The sequence below is a fragment of the Ambystoma mexicanum genome, chromosome 9 (genome assembly GCF_040938575.1).
Source record: "Ambystoma mexicanum isolate Mex_15411 chromosome 9, UKY_AmexF1_1, whole genome shotgun sequence".
Classification (NCBI taxonomy): Eukaryota; Metazoa; Chordata; class Amphibia; order Caudata; family Ambystomatidae; genus Ambystoma; species Ambystoma mexicanum.
The window spans coordinates 668,358,814-668,385,105 of NC_090931.1; the positions used below are offsets into that span (position 1 = coordinate 668,358,814).

At 48.1% G+C, this 26,292-nt stretch overlaps 1 protein-coding gene across 1 annotated transcript in view; it reads left to right on the forward strand.

Annotated features, from left to right (window-relative positions):
- Positions 1–26,292, forward strand: part of CDK15 (cyclin dependent kinase 15) — a 504,364-nt gene that overhangs the window by 217,059 nt on the left and 261,013 nt on the right. The window contains exons 5-6 of the mRNA XM_069615506.1: positions 9,879–9,973; positions 18,589–18,651. Of these exons, the coding sequence (XP_069471607.1) occupies positions 9,879–9,973; positions 18,589–18,651 (158 nt within the window). The remainder of the gene's footprint in view (positions 1–9,878; positions 9,974–18,588; positions 18,652–26,292) is intronic.

Here is a 26,292-nt window from a genome sequence, read left to right on the forward strand (position 1 = left end):
CGACAGCAGCTCTGTTTTGCAAAGTAGCTTTTCTAATAACTTTGCTGTCAAGGAGTAACTCTTCTAAAGCTTGAGAAGTATGATTGAGTCCTTTTACTACTAAACATGCTAATTTGATCAAAGACTTGTACCCCCCAGCAGATAAACCCCAAACTCCTACTAATGAAAGGGTTAATGCTAGAACTTCAGCTTCTGATAGCAAATGCACATGTGAATCACATTCGGGGGATAGACCCACAGATTCAAAAGTTGATCTTTTGTTTCGAGATATTGCTGGGTGTAAAGGAAACATCATTAGTCCTAATCGAGTTAAGGCACACGGACCTCCAGAAATGTTAGCTGGAATGTAAGTGTATGTGATGTTACCACATGAAAAGAGCCATCCTGTTGGAAGTTTCACATGATTTAGATGACTGGCAGCTATTACGGTATGATTGCAAGACATAGTATTATTCACACTGGTACATGTGCTTGGAACTCGTGAACACAATCGTTTCTCGAACACAGTTTGATTTTTCTGTTTGGTTAAATTTAGCTGTTGGCATTTGCCAATTTCTTTAGCATCGCAGGTCATAAAGTAGCACACATCGCCTTGAGTTATATTGTAGGTTATAATACGTGTCAAATTTCTCCATTTGCGATCCGTTTCCGTGCAAAACCTGCAGTACTCATAGACGGAAAAAGATTGTCTGATATCGGAATCTTGAACTAACGAATCATTGTGTGTGACGCCAAAAATGTGCTTTAGAACCGGAACTGGCGTCGGCACTGCAACTAAACACGTAGTTAGTAAAGCTTCAGCATTGGGCACATCGGTTAAGCAAAAGTGCGTAATGTTAAGTACTTGTTGTGCCAGGTACGTCCACATATTCTCCGTTTGGGTAATCATCGGGGAATATTTTCGCCGTCCTAAAGACGCCTCTTGCATAGCTGGCATCGATGTTGTTTGGACTTGCACTTGACGTGTCCGTCGCCTTCCATGAATCCATGTCGTTGGTCTGGCTGGCTTTTTGGCATCGGTATCGAGTTGCTTTCGGACATCATTGCTCCTCATCATCGGACTCACATTGATCGTTGGCACAGACATGGCATTTTTTATCCGGAGCATTATGCCGTTTGACTCTCCCAAATGGAGTCCATTTAGTCCCACAATCACACCAGCCAGACACAGGATCTACAAGGCAAACCCAGAAAAGAGATATCAGTGTTGAAAATCACTCCCTTAGGTAACATTTGTCTGCGGGCACATACTGCCATTTGTCTTTACCAGGTTCCATTACTAAAACTATCTGGTCTTTGCCTGATGCAATAACATCTGCGGGCACGGGTGGACCACTTGGCCTTTCGACCCACACCTTTGCACCCGGTATCATACTGTCTGAAGAGCCAAAACCACGATCCCCACGGGTAGTTAACACTGTGGGAGGCTCCCCCTTTTTAATCATGGACAACTTAACAGGAATGATAATTAACTGAGCCACTCTATCACCCTTATGAATCGGTAACACTTGGTCCCCACTATTCATCAAGATGACTTTGATCTCGCCTTGGTAATCAGCATCAATGACCCCTCCCAGCACTTGAACTCCCTTCAATGCTAGTCCAGATCTAGGGGCAATCCATCCCATATGCTCTGGAGGAATTTGTACCCCAATCCCTGTTTCAATCACAACAATCCCTCTCGGGTCTAATCTGATTTCTTCATGAGAATGCAAGTCTACCCCTGCTGACTCGGGAGTCGCCCGATAGGGAGCTAAAGAGCCCGGGGTAATCTCCCAGTACAATAGAGTCTCTCTAACTAGGTTCGGTTGAATCTGTAAAGCAGGAGTCATTAGTCGCAACAATGGAGTCTCATGATTGTTCACCGGTCTATTATTCAACACTTGCACCGCATCAAACACGCGATCACGCCAACCTGCCAAACTGCCATCTCCAGACTTACGTAGCTGTTCCTTCAACAACCCATTCATTCTTTCAATTAACCCTGCCGCTTCCGGGTGATAGGGCACGTGGTAAAGCCACTCTATACTCTTCTCCTGACAATAGTCCTGAATTAATTTGCCTTTGAAGTGTGATCCGTTGTCACTTTGAATCTGCAAAGGCACTCCGTAATGCAACGTGATCTGATCTAGCAACTTAATGGTATTCAGTTGTGTGGCACGCTTGCATGGCAAAACCATCATGTATCCAGAGTAAGTATCCACAATAGTGCATGCATACTGACAACCTTTACTGATTGGCAGAGGACCGATAAAATCGATCTGCCAAATTTGACCTGGTAACTTTCCTCTTCGCAACGTGCCGTGAACAATCTGAGGGATAGGCCTATGCTGTTGGTGTTGGCACACCGGACATTGCAAGATGACTGTTTTCACTACCTCTAAAGGAATACTAATTCCTCGAGCTTGTGCCCACCTGATAGTAGCCTTTTCTCCAAGGTGCCCACATTTCTGGTGAGCCCACTTGGCCAAACCCTCCAAATCGTCTTCCTGAGGCTCCGCATCCACAGATGAAATCTTGGTGTGTCCATCTGCAACAGAATTAAACCAACGTTCCAATGAATCTGTCGCACAATGCGCATCCACATGATACACTGTGACTTCACTTTGTGATAGCATTTCTGCAATATCTTGCCACAATTCTTTTCCCCACAACTCTTTCGAATGAATCTTCCACCCATTCTCCTGCCAGGTTGGCAGCCACACCGCCAACCCATTCGCCACTGACCATGAATCTGTGTACAAATGACATCGACCAGGGGTCTCTTGTTTCAAGGCTTGGTAAACTGCGTAAAGCTCTGCAAACTGACTGCTCTTCCCTTTCCCTGACGTCGTCAAAATCTTTTTTGTCTTGGGATTATATGACACCGCTTTCCAGTATCGCTCTGTTCCCACATATCGGGCTGAGCCATCAGTAAACCAGGCATGCTCTGTCTGCTCTACGGTCAAATCACCATATGGTACTCCCCATTTCACGGGAGACTCGCGTTTCTCAGACACTTCTGGTGGTATGTAATCCGAGGGCGGTATGTTGGCTACTTGCTCGTGTAACTTTGCAACCCCACCCTTTCCTGATTTGGCTCTGTCTTGAATGTACCATTTCCATTTAATTATGCTGGCTTCCTGGGCATGTCCTATTCTATGTGTTTTAGGAGAACTCAACACCCATTGCATAATCGGTATTTCTGGCCTCATCAATACATCATGGCCCACCGTCATTTGTTCAGTATCAACCAGGGCCCAGTAACATGCCAGCAACTGCTTTTCAAATGGAGTATATGAGTTACCAGCATCGGGCAACTTACGACTCCAAAACCCCAATGGCACACGTTTCCTGTCCTGTTTCTGCCACATACTCCAGTTAGCATAATTGTCTTGTACAGACACATTCACTTCCACTTCGCCTTCCTTCAATGGCCATAGATCGAGCACCTGCTGCACGGTGTCTTTTGCCAACTCAAATGCTTTCTGCTGCTCTTCCCCCCACTGAAACTCATATTTCTTTCGTGTCACTTTGTAAAGGGGGGCCAGTATCTGCCCTAAATGGGGAATGTGCTGTCTCCAGAACCCAAACAGCCCTATGAACTGTTGAGCTTGCTTTTTATTCATTGGCGTGGTAAACTCAAGTATTTTCTGTCGGGCCTTCGGCACCATTTCTCGATGCCCATTATGCCACTGAATTCCTAGAAATGTCACTGTCTCAGCTGGGCCTTGAATTTTGTTCGGGTTAATCTCCCACCCTTCCTTCTTCAATCCTTCCATAATGACTTCTAACTGGTTTTGCACACTGCACTCATCCTTGCCCTGAATCAAAATATCATCAATGTAGTGAGAGATTTGTATGTCCGGTTTACACGGTATCTTGTCTAAGTGCTCTGCCACCAGCCGGTGACAGATGGTCGGGCTATGTATGTACCCCATAGGTAACCTTGTGAAGGTGTACTGGCGCCCGCTCCAAGAAAATGCAAACTGCTCTTGACACTCTTCAGCAATTGGCACAGAGAAAAATGCATTGGCTAAATCTATCACTGCATACCAAGTCCCCTCAAACTTTTGGACATTTTCAATCAAGGTAATGGCATCTGGGACTGCAGGCACCAATGGAGGAGTGTGTTTATTCAACTCGCGGTAATCCACCGTCATCCTCCAAGACCCATCCCCTTTTTTGACGGGCCAAAGGGGGTTATTCCAGGCGGTAGTGATAGGTCGTAACACCCCCGCCTCTACATACTCCTTGATGGTGTCTGAAATTTCCTTTTGCCCCCCAGGAATGCGGTATTGCTTCATTGCTACCCGCTTGGTCGCCACAGGCACATGTACTGGGGGCATCTTCAATTTGCCTACTGTAATGGGTGTACAAATTAATGCACTCACCCCAAACTGGTATGTTTTACCTCCAAGTCCTAAAGTCAACCCTTCCAGAATGTCAAAGCCAATTATGTACTCAGGTATCGGGACAATCAACACTTGGTATTTATGCCTAGCCAAACTGCCTATTTTCATTTCCACTTCAGTTTGTACTGCGGGGGTCTCCTTCCCCCCTAGTCCTGTAATAGTAAAGTGTCTGCCTTTGAATCGTGTCGGATTCCCGTGAATCAAAGAGGCCTCCGCCCCGGTGTCTATCAATGCTCGCACCCCTTGCGTATTTCCTGGCCCCCAAAAAATCTTGACATTAACATGGGGCCGCCTATCCACCTTTATGCGAGCAGACGCTGCCGGGGCTTGGCCATAACCCTAGTCAAATTTTGAATGAGTGTAACCTGACTCTGCCTTTAGCATTGCACTCACCACCTTCCTCAAATCAGCATATGTCGGTTGGTACGGGGAAGGTGTCCCCATAGACCCCTCCTCCTGTTCTTCCTCAGGAGGGGCAGAAGGGGTGGTGTCCCCCTCTGGTTTAGTCACTACCTGTTTCTTAACCTGTTTGTAGCGCTCCTTGGCTGCAAGCCCTCTCTTTCTGTATAGTTCGTACATGACCCTGGTTTCAATGCCATCAATTTCTTCCCGTGGCACACCATCTTTTAACAGGGCCAAAAACATGTCTTTTCTGGACACTCGGGAGTCTCTGCTATCTTGTCTCCTGCCTTCAGTTCTTCTCTCGCTACGCCCCTCTCTTTCCCGTGGCCTGTTGTCACTCCTATCCCACTCCCCTAAATCTGCCAGTTGCCGAATGGCATCCACTACTTCATCGGTGGGTTTGCCCGTCATACCTACGAGCAAAGTCATAATGACACTTTTGTATGCGGGCGGTGCAGTTCTGATAACCATGTTTCTGGTTGAAACTGAGAGCGCCACGGCCCCCATGTGTCCTGGAGCATCTATATGAATTGCCTCTTTCATAGCATGCTCTCTAACCTTTTGAATCGCCTCTTTCAAAGTATACCACTTTGTTTCCTCACTGGGCCAATCTGTGGTAATGGGGTACTTGCGGTTACATGCTTGGGCTGCTAAATCCAACAAAGACATTTGTGGAGGTTGGCCATTCTCATCAGGGGGCGGCCCTGCCCTTAAAACCTCCTGTACACTGGTGTCATTGGACAAAGGCAAAAAACGCGGTGAGTCTGTGGCATCCACGAACAGCCCTGCCGCTCCCCCGTCTAGTAGTCTCACCATCCATGTCAATAAAGGTTCCCCTGACTTTTGCCTCAAACGAGTAATAATCTCTCCAACCTCCTGCTGAGTGTAATCTTCCAACGTGGTTAAATCTACAACACCGCCTCCAGGGTTCTGCGGGTGGGGCCCAGCACGGCGTCTTCTAACCGGCTTGGCTGCCACTGCCTTCTGATTAATTTCTGCTTTGGAATCTGACTCATTTGCCGAGCTACTCTCTGGGCTTGTTGAGTCAAAGATGTCTCCATCCCATTTATCGGGATCCCAATTTACATCTGCAGTAGCGATTACCGCTGCCACTTTTCTTTGGTTGACCCCTCCCCGTCTTTTCCTATACTTATATCGGGCTACTCTGACTGCTGCCCTTTCAGCCACAGCCTGATATTTGTCAGCTTTGTCTTTGAAAAGTTTCATCTGAATCTGCTGCATTAATGCAATCTGTTTCTCAGCAGCTAACTCTTTTTCCAATCGCAAAATATTATCCTTCATTTCCACATTTTTCTGATGCATCTTTCGGTAGGCATGCAGGAGAACCCAACCCCGCCTGCCTAGCGCGGCACATTCCTTTCCCCTCTCTACTGAAATCTGTTGTAAACAAGACATTACTTCTGACGGATCAGCGTCTCCCACTTCACAATCCCATGTTTCACACAGCCCTGCACCGCATGCCCATAACTGAGCCAACTTATCATATGGGCTTTTCGCCCACCCTGGAATCATTACATCGGGACATTCACCGCCAGCGAGAACTCCCTTTTTCTTGAACAAACTATTCATCACTGCAGTAATGTACAAAGCCTCTATATATATATATAAATATTTCTTTCCACACCGCAGTCACTTGCGCAGACACGCACACACACACAGAACAGATTAACACCGTCCAGCACTCTCTGCCAAATGAAAACAACCTTTCGCTCACAATGTAAGCAAAACCTATCTGCGTTCAACCGGATTCTTTAATGGTTGGAACAATTCATCACAAACCATCCCATCCTCGTCGCCAAAATGTATTGCTCTTCAAATGCACGGACAGTAATTTATCACCAGTACAGCCGCAGAGCCAAAACATGTATTGCTCGCCAATAGTGCACGGACAGTAATTTATCACCAGCGCAGCCGCAGAGCCAATACTTTGAACGCAGGTAGACAACGCAATGACTTACAACCACACGCACGCTTAGAGAGTAAGTAGCACTTATACGGCTATTTATTCGTAATTAGGCATGTATACAATACAAGCATAAATCAGATAAATCATAGGAAATTAGCAGGAATACATCACCATGGGCGTATCTTGACAAAACCTCATCTCGCCAGAAGCGGCTGAAAGACCCCAACAACAGCCAGGCCAAGAGCACAACAGCCCACAGGTATATCGGACCAGGGCGTCCCCCCTCCGACTGAGGTCTTTGTGCATGTCCCGTCTGACCGTTGAGGGCTTCCGCATATATGCCCTCCTCAACAAGGGGTGGCACCTTCTCGAACCTTCTGGCAAATGCGCTTGCGCATTGATGGGTGACCGTTGATTGCCAGCTGGGTCAACCGACAGTAACCTCAAGGAGCAGAGCGCTTCCCTCTCCTAAGCGCCCCGGAAAACAATTCCATAACTCATCTCAAAACCTTGGCGCAAGCATAGCAAACCAAAACAAACTTCGTTATCAGGTACCAGCCGGCACCTGCGGATCTTAGCTTTCCCAGCGCCGTGTCCTTGGCTGAGAAGGCCTGCATTCCAAACCCATCAGCGAATAACGTTGAAAACATGTTGTTTCGCAAAGCAAGTGCAGCTTTCCACTGAGGCATGGATAAATATCCATCATGGCTCTGAGTTCCCCCAGAATGCACTGCGCACCAGCGCCATGTTTTTTAGCTCGAACACCACATAGGGGCAGTCCTGCCCTTTGTTTTTCGAATGCATAAATCAATTTCCCTGCGCCAGCTGTAAGGGCCACAAGCACCTTTATTAAATTATTTTTGTCCATCAGCGCCCAGGGCACATAGTGCGGTCTCCCATTACCCTTGTGTATTAGGGGCATTTGCATTTTTAGTTTACTTAAAATGAGACCCACCACGGACAGCAGAAGACCTCCTCCTGAAACGCAGTTGCTACCAGGGGATCGAAGAGGATTGATCATCAGGCCATGCCGCAGCTCCTTTGAGATGAAATGTGCGATCACTTTCCCTCTCCTATCCAATAAGCAGTCAATATGTAGCTTAGGGGTCATTTTCTGCACCCCACACTTTTTCTGTACAAAGGGGAGGGGGCAGAATACTTCCCTTCCAGAAATCAGTGATACAGCCAAGGAAGCATGCCCTCGGACTGGGCGGAACAAATATGGCCGCCCACCCCAAATTCAGACAACTTCATACCAGCAATGGCCAAAACATCTGGCTATGGAGTGAGAGATGATTCAATTCCAAGATTTAGCATTCGTTATTCATAGGCACCAGTTGTTTATCACAACCGGAGACAGAAAAGAACATGTATAGAGACATAACCCAGAGAGCATCGGCATACGAGAATAATATCTCAAGCCCAAATATTCATGTATAGAGACTTAATGTCGTTTGACCACTGTTTACAACCAGCACAACCCTTATCATGTGATGATTAAGAATGGCCTAGAGTCTATCTTCAGGCCTACATGCTCCAATTTCTTCCAATTCGACAAGCTATGGGCCTTTTTTCTGATAAAACATTATGATTGTTGGCATCAGTGGCTTTTGCCTCACTGGATGAACTCTGAAAATGATTTCTCCATGGTCAAGGCACTACACCTAATGACTCGTGTCCTGGGCAGATTAAAGTGCCATTCACATGGGTAGAACCAGGTGGTACACAAAATGATTGGGTCCTTCGAAAATGGAGAGGGGCCCCTGAGATTGTCACTAGCAAAGGCCTTTCTTGCTGGAGGTGAAGGTGGGCTGAATAGCAAGGGGAGAGGGGAGGGGACGCATCTTACATTCTTATCAAAACTATTTTCTTTAGCAAAAGCTCAATTAGGTACCTTTGGTGCATACTTTGGGGACCATTATGAACCAATTAGCTGTATTGAATAGCCGCTCTGTTACTGCTGCACTGCCAGATGATGTTCAAACATGACAACATTGACCTTGCCAGATTTTTGGGAATATCACTCCCATGATCCCTCACCATTGATGGTGCTGGCTAGGGCTGCTGGGAGTTTTAGTTCATAACATTTGGAGAGCCACAGGATTCAGGTCCCTGCTAGAGTGTTCAGAGCCTGCTCCATCCAACTGGTAGCCAACGATAGGCAATCCGAGAAGGCAGAGAGCGCTGTACTCGGCTATACAGTGAATAAGATGTGTGCGTGCCATTTGTGCATTGCCCTTCCTCTCATTTAGACATGTCAGAGACACTAGACACACATCGAACAGGCGAAGAAAGCAGAGAGCACTGTTTCACCCCCACACACAAGACCCATGGCCACAAATAGGGTCCCATTTTGCAGTCCTGAGGAGATGCTCATATGGACAGTATTTCCCACTGACCACTACAAGATCTCTCAGTTGGCTCACCCCTTTTTTTTTTATTTTTATTGTTTGACCTTGATGTGTAACTAAGCTGTGAATTATCTTATGCTATGCGCCGTGATACCCACGACTCTGGTGTGCAGTACAAATAAGAAAACGAACAAACAAACCCTTCCAGGATCCAGTACTTCCACAGGCTTGGTGCAGGGTGCCCATGGATACCTAAGTATGGAACTCCCAATATTCATATGGCATTCGCAACCCGTTGCATGGGCTACACTGGGGGAGGAGGGTGTAACGGCCTGAAAGCCCGAGTTAAAGGCCTGAGCGAAGCAGGTAAGTCGGGCTGCGGAGAGGGGGATGGGAATATTTAAAAATGAACAGGAAAGGAGCGTGGGGAGAAGATGGCGGTCCAGGGAGGGGGAGGCAGCCTGTGGGTTCAGTGGAACGTGGGCGGAGATCAGCGGTTTCAGCCTGAGATCTGCGGGAACCTGATTGGCTGCTCCCCCTCACGCCGGGTGCTAATGTGTGGAATGATGGCACGGCTGCTCACTTGCCACATCAGCCCTTTACCCTCAGTTGATTCCATGAATGGGAGATCTGCATGCTGTGCCTTGTTGGTGGTAAATCTGCGACATACCTGGCATTCAGGGGTAAAAGCGCCTTTGAAGAAACCCACAGAGAAATGTTAGAAATAAAGTGCACTTTTTAGCTAAATATTGAAATGTCATACAAGTTGCCAATAACCTATTGTAAGGAAATCTGTTTTTTTAGGTTCTCTCCTGAAGGGCCTGAAGCACGCGAACGTGGTGCTCCTGCACGACATCATCCATACCCGCGAGTCCCTGACCTTCGTCTTTGAGTATGTGGTGAGTGGTGTGGGGAATCCCAAAATCGTAGAATCCGGAGTACGGCCTGAGGTCCATATTGGGAGCAGAGCTGGTGGTGGGGCAGCATTGGTGACTTTGCTTAGGTTCTGCATGCCTTTCCGAAGCGCCGGGACCAGTGCTCCAATAAGGTAACTCTAGGCAGCTGCGTCATACGCTTTCAGCACAGAATTGCCAGGAGTGCCATTTTGGCCAGAAATAAAATCTAATCTACCCCTATTGTAGGGGACAGTGGCAAGATGTCTCTTCGTACGGTGTGCCCTAAGTTCTTGCCTGTGGCCTTGAGAAGCACTGGTCTTTTGGCAATTCTCTGGGAATACCACTGTATCTCTCTGCTTGAAAATGTTAGCTTCCAAAAAAGGAACAACATGGTCTGCTGTGCAGCCTAAAATGCAGTATTTCCTGTCCCTGTATTATGTTCTCAGATTGTCGTAATCGTGTCAATATTTGAGCTTGTGCATGGACGACGAAATACCCAAGAAAATTGAAGTCAGCATTGGTGTATAGTACCAAGATCTTAATAAATCGCATCTTCGTCTTATTTCCTGCCTGCTCACCTACATTGTTGCCTACTGTACCATTGGCACAGCCATTCCACGGTTCCATTTATTATTTAAAATGTCTCCTGACAACAAAAAAGTCGCAGTTTTTTGCAGAGATATTATTACATTGAACATGCGAAGGACACCACAGCAACCCCTAAATATCTTTTTTTTGTTTTACAAGGGGAGCAGGGGACATCCCCGCAACCCGTCCCCATACATAATGTCACCATATATAATGTCGCTAATGGCTTTTCCCGGAGACATTATGTATGGGGACATTATGTATGTGGACATTATTACCTGATACCGATTCCAGAGCCGAGATGCGACAACATTCAGGGAACAAGATGGTTCCCTGTTTTTGGGCCGCTGCTTTTAATCTCAGGAATATGGTGAGGTCTTGTTCCTGGAAGTCGGTGGCCAGGTTTGGAGAGCATAACCATATGTTTTTGAGGGACAAGACACAGCCTCTTGAGTTGCAGTGGCCAGTGGAGAAAGCTACACCAGTGGCAGGGCCTACACACAGACTTAAAAAGAAAAGGACAGTAGCGAGCCGCATAAACTATAATTCCCAAGAGAGAAATGGGGGTGTCACATGGAGGGTCAAGGAGATAGCACGCTAATCAGGGAATATGCTCCAAATTCAGGTAGACTTTACTTGTAGCAGGGCCAGTCTACACTGTCCTCCACACATACTGGAGGAACAACAGTTGCACTCTATTTATATTGGTTTACAATTCAATGTATCCATGATGTGATATGATATGGCATTTATAACGCGCCTATACACAGGTGTTTCAAGGTGTGACGAGGCACGGGAGCGGGAACAGAGGAAAGACAGAGGGCCTCATTACACGGTAGGCGGCAGCCATGGTGCTATTAGCACCATGGCTACCCCTTACCGCCTTCTGGGTCCGGGTTGGCGGTATGGGGACTTACCGGGTCATTCCGAGCCTTGGGGACCCGGTAAGTCCCCATGCCAAATACCATTCCCCATTCCCATTTCAGCCCCCTTAGGGCTCAATGGGAATGGGGAAAGAGCTGCTCTGAAGTCCCTCAGCGGGTCCCTTCCTTAACGTGTGGTCTGACCACACATTAAGGACGGGACCCGCTGAGGGACCTTGTAGTAGGGCGGTAGGGGATTACCGGCACCGGTGCCCTTACCGGTGCCGTTAATCCCTTACCGCCATCCGTGTAATGAGGCCTCAGAGACACCGGTCTTACTAGGCAAGGTGACATTGAGATCGCACAAGTGCAGGGGAGGAGGGAAGGGGAAAAGTGTGGGAGGAGAGGTGGAGGAGGCAGTGCAATACTGTCATGCCACTTACCTGGGGTGCGGGGCGCATCTGCAGGTCCCGGCGCTTCCCGTCTTGGCGCATCTACCCGCGATTCAGGTTGGGGAGACCTCGGTCATCTGCGGCTCATGCCGCTTCCGGGTTTTCCCGTTCGCGTGGTTCGCGCAGGCGCGGAAGGCCGTGTTTCGCCCTCCGCGCATGCGCCGTCCACAGAGCGCTCGGAAAGTTGCAAGCTTGCTTCCCAAGCCTCGTTTTGGGCGCGTCATCACCCGGGGACAGCACGGATTGCGTTCCAAGCCTCCCAGGTGCTGCCTGCCCTATATTAAGGGCCAGTTTGTTTCCTGATCGCGTCCTCGCCTGTGTTACTCTTGAGTAGCACCTGTTCAGCCTTGCCAGCCTCTTGTTCCTTGTCCTTCCCTGCTGGTGTTCCTTACCTTGTCTGCCTCTGGTAGTTCTTGCCTCCTTCCTTTCTTGACAGTAGATTCCCTGGGCCTCCTTATTCCCGCTCCCTTCCTGCCTTCCAGCTCTTTTCCTTGTTCTGCCCCAGGGTTCCTAGTCCCTCCTGCCTCCTTGCCTGTTGGTTCTGTGCCTGGCCTCTTGCCTTCTCTGGAGTTCTTTGCCTACTTATCCATCCACTGGATCTGCCATCTTCAGCTCTCTTCATCAGTCTACTGTTACTTCTGGAGCCTAGCTGTTGTATCCTGCTGTGGATTTTCCATCCAGTCAAGATCCGCCTTCCCTGTCAGTGCTTGCACTGTCCCGACGTCACGCAAATCAGGGAAGTGCGCATCCGTGGCGTTGGGAGCCGGTTCACCACTGACCTTGTTTGAATTCAGGGTGGGTGTTGAGCTGGTTCCTCGCGTTACACATTCAGCAACCATCAGTCGGACAGCCTGGCTACTTCACCACGCCCATCAACTGGAAGTTCAGGTATTCAGCGCCCACGAGACGCCTATCTTAACAGATTGAGACGCCTACCTTCTGACTCTGAGATGGATGAAGTCCAGGAACTCCGGGAAGAGATGCGGGCCCTTCGAGCCGAGATGACTGCACTCCATCAAGAGAACATTGGTCTAAGACAGATGGTGGCACAAGGTACCGGGACTACACCTCAGGGCGAGGGTGCAATGGCCCATACCGCACCTATCAAATTCGATGGAGATTCAAGACGTGTGGCCGAGTTCTGTAATCATTGTAGAATACACTTCCTCTTCAGGTCCTCCTATTTTAACTCAGACAAAGCCAAGATTGGGTATATTCTGGGTAATTTGACTGGGAACGCACTTGCTTGGGCGGCGCCTTTGGTGGCTGCCAATAGTCCCATTCTCAACGACTTTGCAGCGTTCGAAAAAGCGTTCCTAGTGGTTTTTCAATCACCCAATCTAGCTTCTGCGGCACAGAATCAATTGATGGACCTCAAACAAGGAGCCATGGACATAATAGCCTATATTGGTCGCTTCCGACAATTGGCCACCGATTCCCAGTGGCCTGAAGTAACCCAAAAGACTCTGTTTCGTCGGGGATTGAGAGAAGAATATAAAGATGAATTATTACACATTCCTGAGCCCGACACCCTTCAGCAACTCGTGGAACAGGTTTTGCGGATTGATCACAGACTGACAGAAAGAAGAGGAGAGAGACGTCGAGCAGAGAGGCTGTTACCCAGACCCACAAACACGTCTACCGGGATTCCAGGGTCTTCGGACTCCGGTCCAGAATCCATGCAGTTGGGCGCGGTGAGGGGTCCGTTATCAGAAGCAGAACGAAAACGTCGAAGAAGTCTAAGATTATGTATGTACTGTGGAGCCGCCGGCCATTACTTGGGTACCTGTCCTTTACGCCCCCAAAGGAAGTCGGAAAACTAGAAGACCTGTCGTCTAGAGGAAAGGCAACGACAGGTCTCCCTTCACTTTCAGTCCTTTCCGGCCCCTGCTCCTTGTTTCAGCCCATGCAACCTGCTGTCTTGTGGGTTTTGGAGATCAAACTGACATGGTTAGACAAAGAGGTGAAAGCTCTCGGCTTATTGGACTGTGGAGCTTCTGGTAATTACATCAATGAAACCTTCGCAGCAAGGCATGTAATACCTCTGTTTTCTCGGAAAGATGTTCTGCCCGTGGAGGTGATTGATGGGACTCCTTTATCCTCAGGGCCGATACGTCAACATACCATGGGTCTATTTATCCAGATCAAGGAACATGGTGAAAGAATCGCCCTGGACGTCATCAAATCACCTTCATATTCAGTAGTTTTGGGCTTACCATGGTTGCTATGCCACAAACCAACTATCGATTGGGAAGCACGCACTTCGGTTTTTGCTTCCGCTCATTGCCTCCAGAATTGTTGCTTGCCTGGCAGGCCTCAGAACATCGTCATCTCCACACCTCTTGCAAGAAGTAATAGTCCACCTGGTCTTTGCTCATTGTTCCCAATCCCTCAAGTGTACGACGAATTTCGGATGGTCTTCTCCGAGCCAGAGGATATACCTCTACCACCTCACAGAACATTCGATTGTTCCATTGATTTGATACCAGGTTCGGTAATACCTCATGGGAAGGTGTATGCCTTGTCCTTAACCGAGAAACAGGTCTTACAGGAATATTTGGATGACTGCATCAAGAAGGGATACATAGTTTCTTCGAAATCCCCTGCTGGTTTTCCTTTATTCTTTGTGAAGAAAAAGGAAGGTACTTTACGTCCTTGTATAGACTACCGCCAATTGAACGACATCACGCGAAAAGACAGATACCCACTGCCCTTGATCCGGAATATCATGGAATCACTTCGAACAGCCCAAGTCTTCACCAAGTTAGATCTCCGTGGAGCCTATCATCTGATCCGGATAAAGGAAGGCGATGAATGGAAGACGGCCTTCAAGACTCCATTCGGGCATTACGAATATCGGGTAATGCCATTCGGTGTGTGTAATGCCCCGGCCGTCTTCCAGCGCTTTATGGATAACATTTTTAGTGACCTGATTGGCATCTCAGTTTGGGTGTATCTGGATGATATCCTCGTTTTCTCTGTTACCCAGGAACAACATGTGGAACACGTCCGAGAGGTTCTTCGACGGTTGTCCCAGAATCAACTGTACGCAAAAGCAGAGAAGTGTTCTTTTCACAAGGAAAGCATGGAGTTTTTGGGTTATGTGATCAGTGGATCAGGCATCTTCATGGATCCCACTAAGGTACAAGCCATTCAGGACTGGAACCAACCTCTCGATTTAAAGTCCCTGCAACGGTTTTTAGGGTTCGCCAATTTCTATCGGCAGTTCATACCCCATTTCTCACAACTAACGACTCCTTTAACTCGACTAACCAGCAGTAGAGTACCTTTTCTTTGGGATTCGCAGGCCACCATGGCCTTTGACACCTTGAAAAAAGCCTTCAGCACAGCACCCATTCTGTGTCACCCCAATGACGAGATTCCATACATCGTAGAAGCAGACGCTTCCAACTTCGCTGTTGGTGCTGTTCTCTTACAGAAGCAATCCGAATCCGGCATGGAACATCCTGTGGCTTATTTCTCCCGTAAACTCACTCCTAGTGAACGGAACTATGCCGTGATTGAGAAGGAGCTGTTGGCCATAAAAGCAGCATTTGAAGAATGGAGGCATCATCTCCTCGGGGGACGGCATTCGGTGGAAGTTCGTACTGACCATCGCAATTTACAGTATTTACGTTCTCTTCAGTGCCGTACCTCTCGCCAAGCCCGATGGGCCTTCTTTTTCTCTCACTACGACTTTCACATAACTTACATTCCCTGTGCTCAAAACTTGAAGGCTGATGCTTTATCCCGTTCTTTGGAAGAAGACGTTAAGAGTGACTGTAGTAACAAGCCACTGATCTCTCCGAAGCATTTTCTACTTACGCTCTCATCTCATCTTCAGACGATTGTACAGGACACCATAACAGATCCAGCTCGGACAAGCCTCTTGAAACAACCACAGATCACTGAACGCAATGGGTTGCTTTTTTATCGGAACAGATTATATATACCCACTGTCTCTCTTCGGACTCAAGTACTTCACGGGTTCCATGATTCCCGAGTGGGTGGACATCGTGGCATAAAGGCAACCCAAGAACTAATATCCAGGATATTCTGGTGGCCAGGTTGGGCCGAAGAAATTGAGCGGTATGTCAAGAGCTGTCCTGTGTGTGCCCAGACCAAGACCCCAAGGAAAAGACCATTGGGGTTACTTCATCCCACAGAGATACCTCCCTACCCATGGCATACCATTGCCACAGATTTCATTGTTGACCTTCCTCCATCTGGTGGATGTACCTGCATCATGGTGGTTGTAGACTGTTTCACCAAGACAGCCCATTTTGTCCCATTTCCCAGAATACCCACGGCATCCCAGATGGCTTTGGCGTTCTTCCAGGAAATTTACAAGCTACATGGAGTACCAGAAAAGATCATATCCGATCGTGGATCCCAGTTTCTATCCTCTTTCTGGCGTCAGTTGTGTAATCATCTAGGCATTCACAGAGCCTTGAGTTCGGGTTATCATCCACACACTAACGGCCAGACTGAGAGAACGAACCAAACCTTGGAGCACTACCTTCGGTGCTTTGCTAATGCCACTCAGACCAATTGGAAGACACATCTGGTTCTTGCTGAAGCCTCTTATAACAATACAGAACATTCCGCTACCGGACTCAGTCCGTTTTTCTGTTCTTTTGGTCAACATCCAAAATTGGTGCCTTTTCATCCTGTACCACCCAGTGCAGTTCCATCTGCTGATCATCTGGTCGTCACCATCCAAAAGCAACACTTGTTGGCACACAGAACTCTTGCAGAGGCACAGGTGCACATGAAACAACAGGCTGATAAAGGGCGCACTCCTGAACCAATTATCCATGTGGGAGATTTAGTCTGGTTATCCTCTAAGAATCTGCCAGTGCGTAATCTACCTACCAAACTAGCTCCCCGTTATTTTGGCCCATTCAAGGTTACTAAGCGTTTGTCCTCTGTAGCATTTCGCCTACAGTTGCCACAGTCCTGGCGGGTTCATCCTGTATTCCATGTCTCCCTTTTGAAGCCTTACGTGGTTGACACATTCCAGCGATCTTTTTCCCGTCCTGCCTCTGTAGATGTCCGTGGAGTGCCCGAATTTGAAGTACAGTAGATCTGTGATTCGCGCATACGACGGGGAGTACTTCAGTACTTGGTGGACTGGAAGGGTTACTCTGCCTGTGATCGCACCTGGGAACCATGCAGTTTTGTGCACGCTCCCCGTCTGGTTCGCAATTTCTACCTCCGATTCCCTTGGAAACCTGGGGCCCCTGGCCTTTCTGGGAGGGGACATAGTGTCATGCCACTTACCTGGGGTGCGGGGCGCATCTGCAGGTCCCGGCGCTTCCCGTCTTGGCGCATCTACCCGCGATACAGATTGGGGAGACCTCGGTCATCTGCGGCTCATGCCGCTTCCGGGTTTTCCCGTTCGTGTGGTTCGCGCAGGCGCGGAAGGCCGTGTTTCGCCCTCCGCGCATGTGCCGTCCACAGAGCGCTTGGAAAGTTGCAAGCTTGCTTCCCAAGCCTCGTTTTGGGCGCGTCAGCACCCGGGGACAGCACGGATTGCGTTCCAAGCCTCCCGGGTGCTGCCTGCCCTATATTAAGGGCCAGTTTGTTTGAACAAACCGCGTCTCAACGCGGTTTGTTTCCTGATCGCATCCTCGCCTGTGTTACTCTTGAGTAGCACCTGTTCAGCCTTGCCAGCCTCTTGTTCCTTGTCCTTCCCTGCTGGTGTTCCTTACCTTGTCTGCCTCTGGTAGCTCTTGCCTCCTTCCTTTCTTGACAGTAGATTCCCTGGGCCTCCTTATTCCCGCTCCCTTCTTGCCTTCCAGCTCTTTTCCTTGTTCTGCCCCAGGGTTCCTAGTCCCTCCTGCCTCCTTGCCTGTTGGTTCTGTGCCTGGCCTCTTGCCTTCTCTGGAGTTCTTTGCCTACTTATCCATCCACTGGATCTGCCATCTTCAGCTCTCTTCATCAGTCTACTGTTACTTCTGGAGCCTAGCTGTTGTATCCTGCTGTGGATTTTCCATCCAGTCAAGATCCGCCTTCCCTGTCAGTGCTTGCACTGTCCCGACGTCACGCAAATCAGGGAAGTGCGCATCCGTGGCGTTGGGAGCCGGTTCACCACTGACCTTGTTTGAATTCAGGGTGGGTGTTGAGCTGGTTCCTCGCGTTACACATTCAGCAACCATCAGTCGGACAGCCTGGCTACTTCACCACGACCATCAACTGGAAGTTCAGGTATTCAGCGCCCACGAGACGCCTATCTTAACAAATACATGGGATTGACAGTAAAAATAATAGAATAAATAAAGCAATAAATAAATAAATCAATACATAAAAAGTGCGGCCAGCTGGTGGCAAGTGCAAGGATAAGTGCAGACATCAGGTTTCACGTGCTGGTAGGGGACTGCAGGGATACAGAAACAGTCCCCAAGTGCGGGAGTTGCCAGGGAGGCAGTACAGGTGTGCAACTGGCAGGGGAGGGGGACCTGGGCCCGAGATCAGAGGGTAGTAGTGTGCTTGTTGGAAATGTTAAAATATGGCAATGTGCCCCATCAGCCAGGCCTACAAAGGTTTTTGTAAAGATTATTTTAGAATCAAAACAAATAAATAAATAATAATAATAGTAATAGCAAAGGTTGCATATTCATTAAGAGATTGTTCGCCAAAATGACTTCTTCTAAGCTTCTGCGCCGGCTGGTTTAGCGATGACTTAAACCCCATGTCTCATTTCTGTCTCCAGCAAACTGACCTGGCGCAGTACATGTCACAGCACCCGGGAGGTCTTCATCCCAGTAATGTCCGGGTGAGTATTGCCGGTCAAGGCAACCAGTGCACCACAGGTAGGCAGAGCACACCGCTTTCCTCCATTTTGACCTCACTTGTATCCGTTAGCCCTCAAAAAATCCAGAGGGCTGATGCACAAGGAGTCAGGGGTCAGAAGTTTGGAACGGAAAAATAGATGGGTTTCTTTAAAAAAGACTTCGGCACCCATTGATTTTTTTGGACTTGTCTGTACTTGTGTCTGTTAGCCTTGTTGATGTACTTCGTGAAAATGCTTAATAAAATGTGTTGAAAAAAAATAAGGTGGTTTGATAAGGGGGGACTCAATATAGGTCATTGGGGATAGTGAAGCTGCTATAATTATATGTTACTGTGTTTGATATAGTGCAGATTTGCTATCACACTCTGACGCTTTGGATCATGCACGAAAGGGCGGGATCGTAGGCCAGTTAGTGGTAGCAGAGGCATCAAGCCAGAGATTGCAGTTTGATTGGCTGTTGGAGGCAGGTTGGTCATTATTGTTGCTTGTGTGTGGTTGAGCCTGAGCCGTGTGTGTTAGATGTTGTCTATGTTGTGGTGTTCATATATTGCCTGTGTGCAAGTGAGGGTAGGGTGTGTGTTTGGTGTGTCAACCCATTGTCATTTGGTGTTCGTGTGCGGCAGGCCATTCCTTGCATGTGGGTTAGTGTAAACAGTGTGGTGTGTTAGAAGGAGTAGAGGATGTCATTGGTGAGTGGGTGGTTGCTTGATCTGCATAATGCCTGCTGTGAGCGCTTAGTGCAGTGTTGCAAGAGTGTTGTTAAGGGTAAGGAGAGTTAGATGTTAGTCACAGAATACCATTGCATACCTTGCATAACACGTCACATGTCCCTAACAGTGTCCCAGGTAGCAGTCTTGGGCCAGTGGTCTCATTCACACAACACAAGTAATGAATACTGCAGAGCAGCGTAATATAGAGAATAACAGCACAGCAAAACATATCACTGTGTTGTGTGTCAAAGTGAATAAGGACTGATCTCACTACAGCCTAAAAATCAGGGTTGTCTAACTCCAGGCCTCGGGTGTCGGATCCATGTCGGATTTTCAGGATACCCCTCATTAATATTCATGAGATAAATTTGTATACAATGATTCTAAATGTATGCAACCTTTTGCTCATGGATATTAATGAGGGATATCCTGAAAACCCATCAGGTTCCCTGCCTTCAAGGCCCTGGTAAATGATAATGAAGCAGTCCAATGTTCTCAAATGCATCAAGAGCCGACCCATGCACGTCATGCTGCACCCTAACACATTCCTTACCATAGAGCCCCACAGGACTAACAGAGCGCCTGTGGAAGAGGCGAGTGGTGATGATATGAGTCGTGCTATAAGCAAGTGATACACGGTAGGATGTCCTTGCGAGTGTAAATCAGCGTAGCAAGAGCAGAGCCGGTTGCTAGATTGGGCGGTATGGGCAGGTTGTGAGTTGCCGTGGCACGCTTGGTGGTGTGCTTGGTCCATGAGGCCAGTCGGTACCAATGGATGTTGGTGGCCAGCTGGCCGCAGCCATGGCCAGAGTGCCAGTGGGACTATGTAGAGTGTGTTTGGGTTTTCTGTTAGTGGTGTTGCTGGGTAATATAGACCCTCATTGCCTACAGTTGGGCAGGTTGGTGTTGGCAGTAGGGTGAGATGATGGAAGTCAGAGTCAGGGTATGTTTTGGTGAATGAGTACTTAGTCAGTGTGTTGCAAAATGAAGAGGGCGGAGCTTGTCTTGGCTGGTACACTGCCGAATATATTGGTGTGGGTTATGGTGGGGCGTTAATTTTAGTTTTCAGGATGACGCTAACCGAGCTGTACTCTTTTGGAAGAAAGGGATAGTAAGTTCTGAGCTGAGCGCCAAGGTGACTTGTGGAACCCTTGTGGCGTTGGGCTTCACTTAGTGTGGGTTCTAGACTTTGACCGGTGTTCTTGTTTTCCGTTGCTGTTTCTGGCATTTGAGTTCATCTTTGGTGGGCCGGGTGCTGGTTGTTGACTTCGAGGGCAGGGACTTGCAGCATCTTATTTTCTTCTGTGATAGCTTCATTTTTCTCCATTGAACTAGACCATTAGGTTGGATTTGTGTGTCATTGTGGCACCTTGTTCTGTGCTGTGTGATACGATTTTGTTGGGCCTCATTACAAGCTTGGAGGTAAATTGGCGTAAATCTGGCCATTTACGGGCAAAATCGTATACCGTTAATGCCACTCGGTCCTGTGGGCTTACGACGAGATTATGGGCCTCATTACACGGAAGGCGGTGAGCCATGGCGCTATTAGCGCCATGGCTCATGCCGGTAAAATACCGGTACCGCCTTGGCAGAAAGGGGATTTACCGCCCCATTCCAAGGTTGGAGGGGCGGTAAATCCCCCTTCCGCCATTGCCCTTCCCCATTCCCATTTCTGCCCTATAGGGCTCTATGGGAATGGGGAAGGCGCTAATTAGGGCACCGCAATTTTGCAGTGCCGTAATTAGCTCCGAGGTCCCTTAGCGGGTTGGATTTTAACGCCTGCAAAAAGCAGGCGTTAAATCCCCCAACCCGCTAAGGGACCTCGTAGTAAGGCGGTAGGGATTTACTGGTACCGGTATTTTACCGGTACCGGTAAATCCCTAACGCCATCCGTGTAATGAGGCCCTATGTGTTGTGTCAAGGTGGGCGGGGGAGTGGGGTCATTTTTACGGTCAATAGGAGTGAACGGGGACGTGGATTTACCAGATTTTTGCTGAAGGTAAATCTTCCACCTTACCGCCAAACCTTGTAGTACAGTACAGTGGCAGTAACAGAATGACCGCCTTTTACCCCAGCACCGCCAGATTTCTAATGAGGCCCTTGTCTCTTTTCATGAACTTCAAGCTTTTATAGGGCTTTCAGAAAGATGTGGTGGTAGCATAGGGAAGAGATGACATGGTATACGCTGTTCCACCGCTTGGGGGCCATTATGTCGAAAGAGGACTCTCCATGAAGTCTCCTATTGTAAAGGTTGGCTCAGGAGTAGGACTGCTTTTATAGATCTCAGAGGCCTTCAAAAGTCCATTATGCCAAAAATGGCTTTCTTTGAAATGGTATGCCACTGCCCCACCCCTGCCAGGGGTACATTCCTCTAATAGATAATACATTAAATTGGAAGCAGCACCTAGGAACCAGTGTGTTGTGTATAGTGCTGGTGTTGTATAGCTAGAGTGGTAGTATCGTGCCAGCATTTTCTGCTGTCTGAAGCCGCCCCAGCATCACAGGAGGTGTTTGTGAAGTTCTGGGTAGCTGCTGTTGGCATAGGCCAGCCTTGAGAGTATAAGGTATATGCGTCCTTTATGGGAAGGTAAAGAAGACAACTTGAACAATGGGAGGTAGTTGTCCATCAAGATTCCCCCCATCATTGACTACTCATGCTGGATTTTTGGCCCCCATCTCTGGGGATTTACCCACGCCGGTGACCACCGTGACAATTCTTGGTGGGAAAGCCTCCCTTTCTATGGAGGCACAAGCAAGCGCAGTCTGCCAAAAGGGCTATTTTAAATTTAAACTTCTGCAGAAAATTCTTCCCTCTGTACCGAATCAGTTCCATGCACCAGTGGTTGCTGCGTCCATTGTCCGGGATTCTGGATTATTGCAACTACTTACATTTCTCTCAGCCGGTCTATTTACTGCATCGATTGCAGATACTCCAAAACTCTGCTGCGAGAGTCGCCACCCCGACCCCTTTGCGGGCCCATGTTTCAGCTGTCCTTGGCCATCTACGGTGGCTTCCACTTGCCAAACCAGTAGAATTGAAGGCACTGTGCATTGTACACCGTGCCTTTTATCAGGTTGCAGAATTACCCCCAATGTACACTGAAGCCGCAGGGAGCAACGCATCACAGACACTACTCAGACGAAGAGCTCAATAGGAGCTAGACTGCCATAAGGACAGCCACCCACAATAAAACAAGAACCCCACCTAGGGACCGCAGCATTACATACTTGCCTTGAGAAAGACCCGTATGGGTTGAAACACGTGTCGGCTGACCGCACCAAGGCACAAAATGCCATAACAGTGTTCTACACACTAATCATTGTATCAAGTGGAATCTTTCATAAACCATCAATAAAAGCGAACCTGTATCGCACTAACTACCGTGTTAGAAGGATTATTGATACCGAATCAGACAAGATAACCAGGAGTAAACCCACCTCTCATACGCACCAAATTGGGGTCCTGGCTAAACCCCTAACCACTCCTGTGATCTTGCGACACCAGAACAAACCTTCCAACCTATAAATGGTGCTCAGCATGGGCAGGTTCCAATCCTAGAGCCAACCAGACCCTTTATACACTGAATGTGTGCCTAGTCCCTAGAAAGAGAGACAAATCCCAGGAGAAGGGAGCATGGAGATGAGACCTAAGACTTCTCCTAGTTGTGATATCGGAAGCATGTTAGACAACTCTGTGAGTTGTGTACATACTCCTGATATGATAGGTTATTTATAACGCGCTTAATGCCCAGAGGTTTCTAAGCGCGGACCCGGGGATCGAACCTGTGTTGCTCGGTGTCGTCTTGCTTCCAGGGCGAGCACGTTGCTGAAAACTACAAATTCAAATCACTGCTCTGCCTACCCAGCCCTCCTACTGGTCGAGAAAACGAGTACGGTTGTGTGACAATAGCAGCTTTCATTTAAGCATAAAACACATATTCAATTTGTGGTGTCAATGTTCACTGTGACTTCCGGTGAGAAGTGCACGCGTAGTGATTGTCCAGTCTTCATCATACACCAGGAAAGAGATCAATCGTTTGTGTTTCTTTCTCAGGATTACCAAAGTGCATGGGCTTTCTGACGGTCAAGGCTCTAGCAATGAGTACAATTAAAATATGTTTTATTGAGTTAAGAGTGATGGTTTGATTACTCACGGGTAACCTTAATTCACTGAGTCCAGAAATTCCTTGTTACACTGATAAATCTTTGAGTGTGAGTCCTCAGCCTGGAGACAGACAACCTCATTCCGAGTTCGGTGCCGCCGAACTTGTAACACCATTCCACCGCCTGATATCCCGGTGCCACCGGGCCATTGCAAGTCCCGGCAGCCCTGGATATCAGGCGGCGGAACATGTAACTCCCCATTCCTGGGGAGTCCTATGGGGACATGGAAGCACCGGTACCGTTGCTAACCACTTTTGTGAAAACCATGCCTGCTGGGTTCGGTGGCCATGGCAGGTCAGACCTGTTGGGGGCAATGGCCCCTGCAGGCATAGTTGTAGTCTGGCAGTGCAGAAAGGGTGCCGGTACGTTGCTACCGGCAACATTATTTCGGGACTGCCTGATTTAGAATGAGGCCCAGATAATCTAATTTGCCCCTTTTATGCAAATTATTCCAACCTGCATTTAGGTGCTTTCAGTAGTTGTTGCATAACATCTTAAAAATAGTTAACCCCCCCCCTGCCCACATCTAAGCGACATGCCCCAAGACAGCCTGTATATGCCAAGCAACCATAGAGACAAAGAAAACTGGTATTTTCGGGAGAGTTTGAAACACACAGGACTGCGACTAGGAGGTAATGAAGATTATGGGCATTTAATCCAAGCATTATCTCCTCATCCACACTTTCTAGTCGCAATCACAACCCTAAATCTTAGAGGATATACCGAGCAGGACCCACCCAAGCATTTTGACTGATGAAATACACATGCTGAGGAGAATCTGCGTGCCCCAAACTCCCATATGTCGCAAACAGAGACTTGGAAGTGCTGAGGTTTCCCCTACATCCAGGCTCCATAATATATAAAGATCCATCTCCTCGGGTGAAGATGGATCCAGGATGGAAGCTGGTCACACAATATCCTGGTGACACAACTTAAGGCAACGATTTGGAACAGGGCATAGAAGGAAGCAACTTCTCACAAAGCTCCTGTGTTCCCAGCACCCCCACCTCTTGTTGCTGCCTACCAGAGGTGATTGCCACCAGGAAACAAACATTATTCTTAGAGCAAAAGGAGAGGAATAGCCGAAAAAGTTTCAAAAGTGGCAGTATGCATGACGTATCACCATCTTTGAGGGTGTGAATGCCCTGTAATATTGATTTGCAATAGATAAAATGATACAGGTCATTCTTTTTCTGAACGAGAGGCTTGCTAATCAGGCCCCCTTTTATAAATGCTCCCTGCCAATAGTATAGTGCACAAATGTACTTTTTCTGAAATCAGTTTACCAACATCTACAGTAGCACCAAGCATATTCAAAGGTAACCTGTGCATCCCTGACAGCTGCAGGGACACAAAGTCTCTCAGGCAGAAGTGGCATTTTAACTGTTTGCACCTCTGATCTAATGCAAATGATTGTGGAAGGTAGACAGTTTGGTGGCATGTAAACTGGTAAATATAAGTCATGCTTGGTTTGGCATGTTGACTGCAAGTCTCACACAATTATAAAGCACAGCAATGTGGTATCACACCAGTGTCAGCTCTGTGAGCAGTGCCTAGCCATGACAGGACAGGTGTATATTGGCTTCTAGGCTTACTGTATCTGCAGCAGCCATGTGGAACAATAGTCAGGGTGTTGTCCCTTTGATTCTCTAGCAGCAAGGGTAACACCTTCCCAAAAAGGCATAGGAATGTCCCAGAGTAGGTCTTCAAAGGTCTTTAATAGTGCTTCAGAGGCAGCACTGACATAAGAAAGCAAGTCTCACCCACCCAATCACTGGACTCCTTTATATGCCAGCAGGCATGGGAAGGGGGCGGGTTTAGACTAGTCAGGGCAGGAGGATAGGCCTTGAGAAGGGTCCCACCATCTTCATTTCAGTTAGGGTTCTCTTCCTTTTCTTTTCCACCACATTTCCAGCAAGCAAGGTACTTTAGGTGTGATGTCATAAGGCAAAGGGTACTCGTTACAACAACGGGCGTTGGACCCATTACTGTAGTCTTGTTTTGGACCAATCCATAATGGAGTATTGGCAAGCAAAATGAGAGGGGCAGGGGCAACCCCCAAACCTCTCCAATTCTTTAATTCATCTTTGGACTATCAGAGGAACAAGTTGAAAACACTTTTGGGCCTCTTAGAAGTACAACACATTCCAAAGTCCTCTGCCGTAGAGGAATAGAGAGAATATGCAGGGCAGAGGAGAGCTATTTCTCCTAAACTTGCCTCATGACACCAAGCAACCCTCCACTGTTGCTAAAAGTGCCTCGCTCCCCTTAGTGACTGAGGTTCGGTCGTCGGAGGACGACACCGACCTCTACCCCCAAGCCGAACTCCAGGAGTCGGCGTCTGCAGGCAGCGGCAAGGCTGCTACCCCCGAATTTCGACGCCAGGCATCGAAAAGCTCTGATAGAGCCCAAAAGTCAGGGAAGCACTCTTCCACCCACGGGGAGGGGGGAAAACAACGAAGTAAGCAGTCCCAGCCTACTTCTACTCCTAAACTACATTCTACTCCACCTAAACAGACGGACAAGTCTCAGTCCCCTGTCCCTAAGGCCCCTGTTCAGGCCAGTAGGTCTAGCCAGGACAAATCTCAGTCTGTTGTCCCTAAGACCCCTGTCCAAACCAGTAGGTCTAGTCAGGATAGAACAGGGAAAGCACTCCAGGAAAGAGTTAATCCCAGTTCAAGGGATGGTCCAGTGATGACATAGACAGACATAGACAGAGGGATGTCAAGGATGTCATCATTGGCAGATT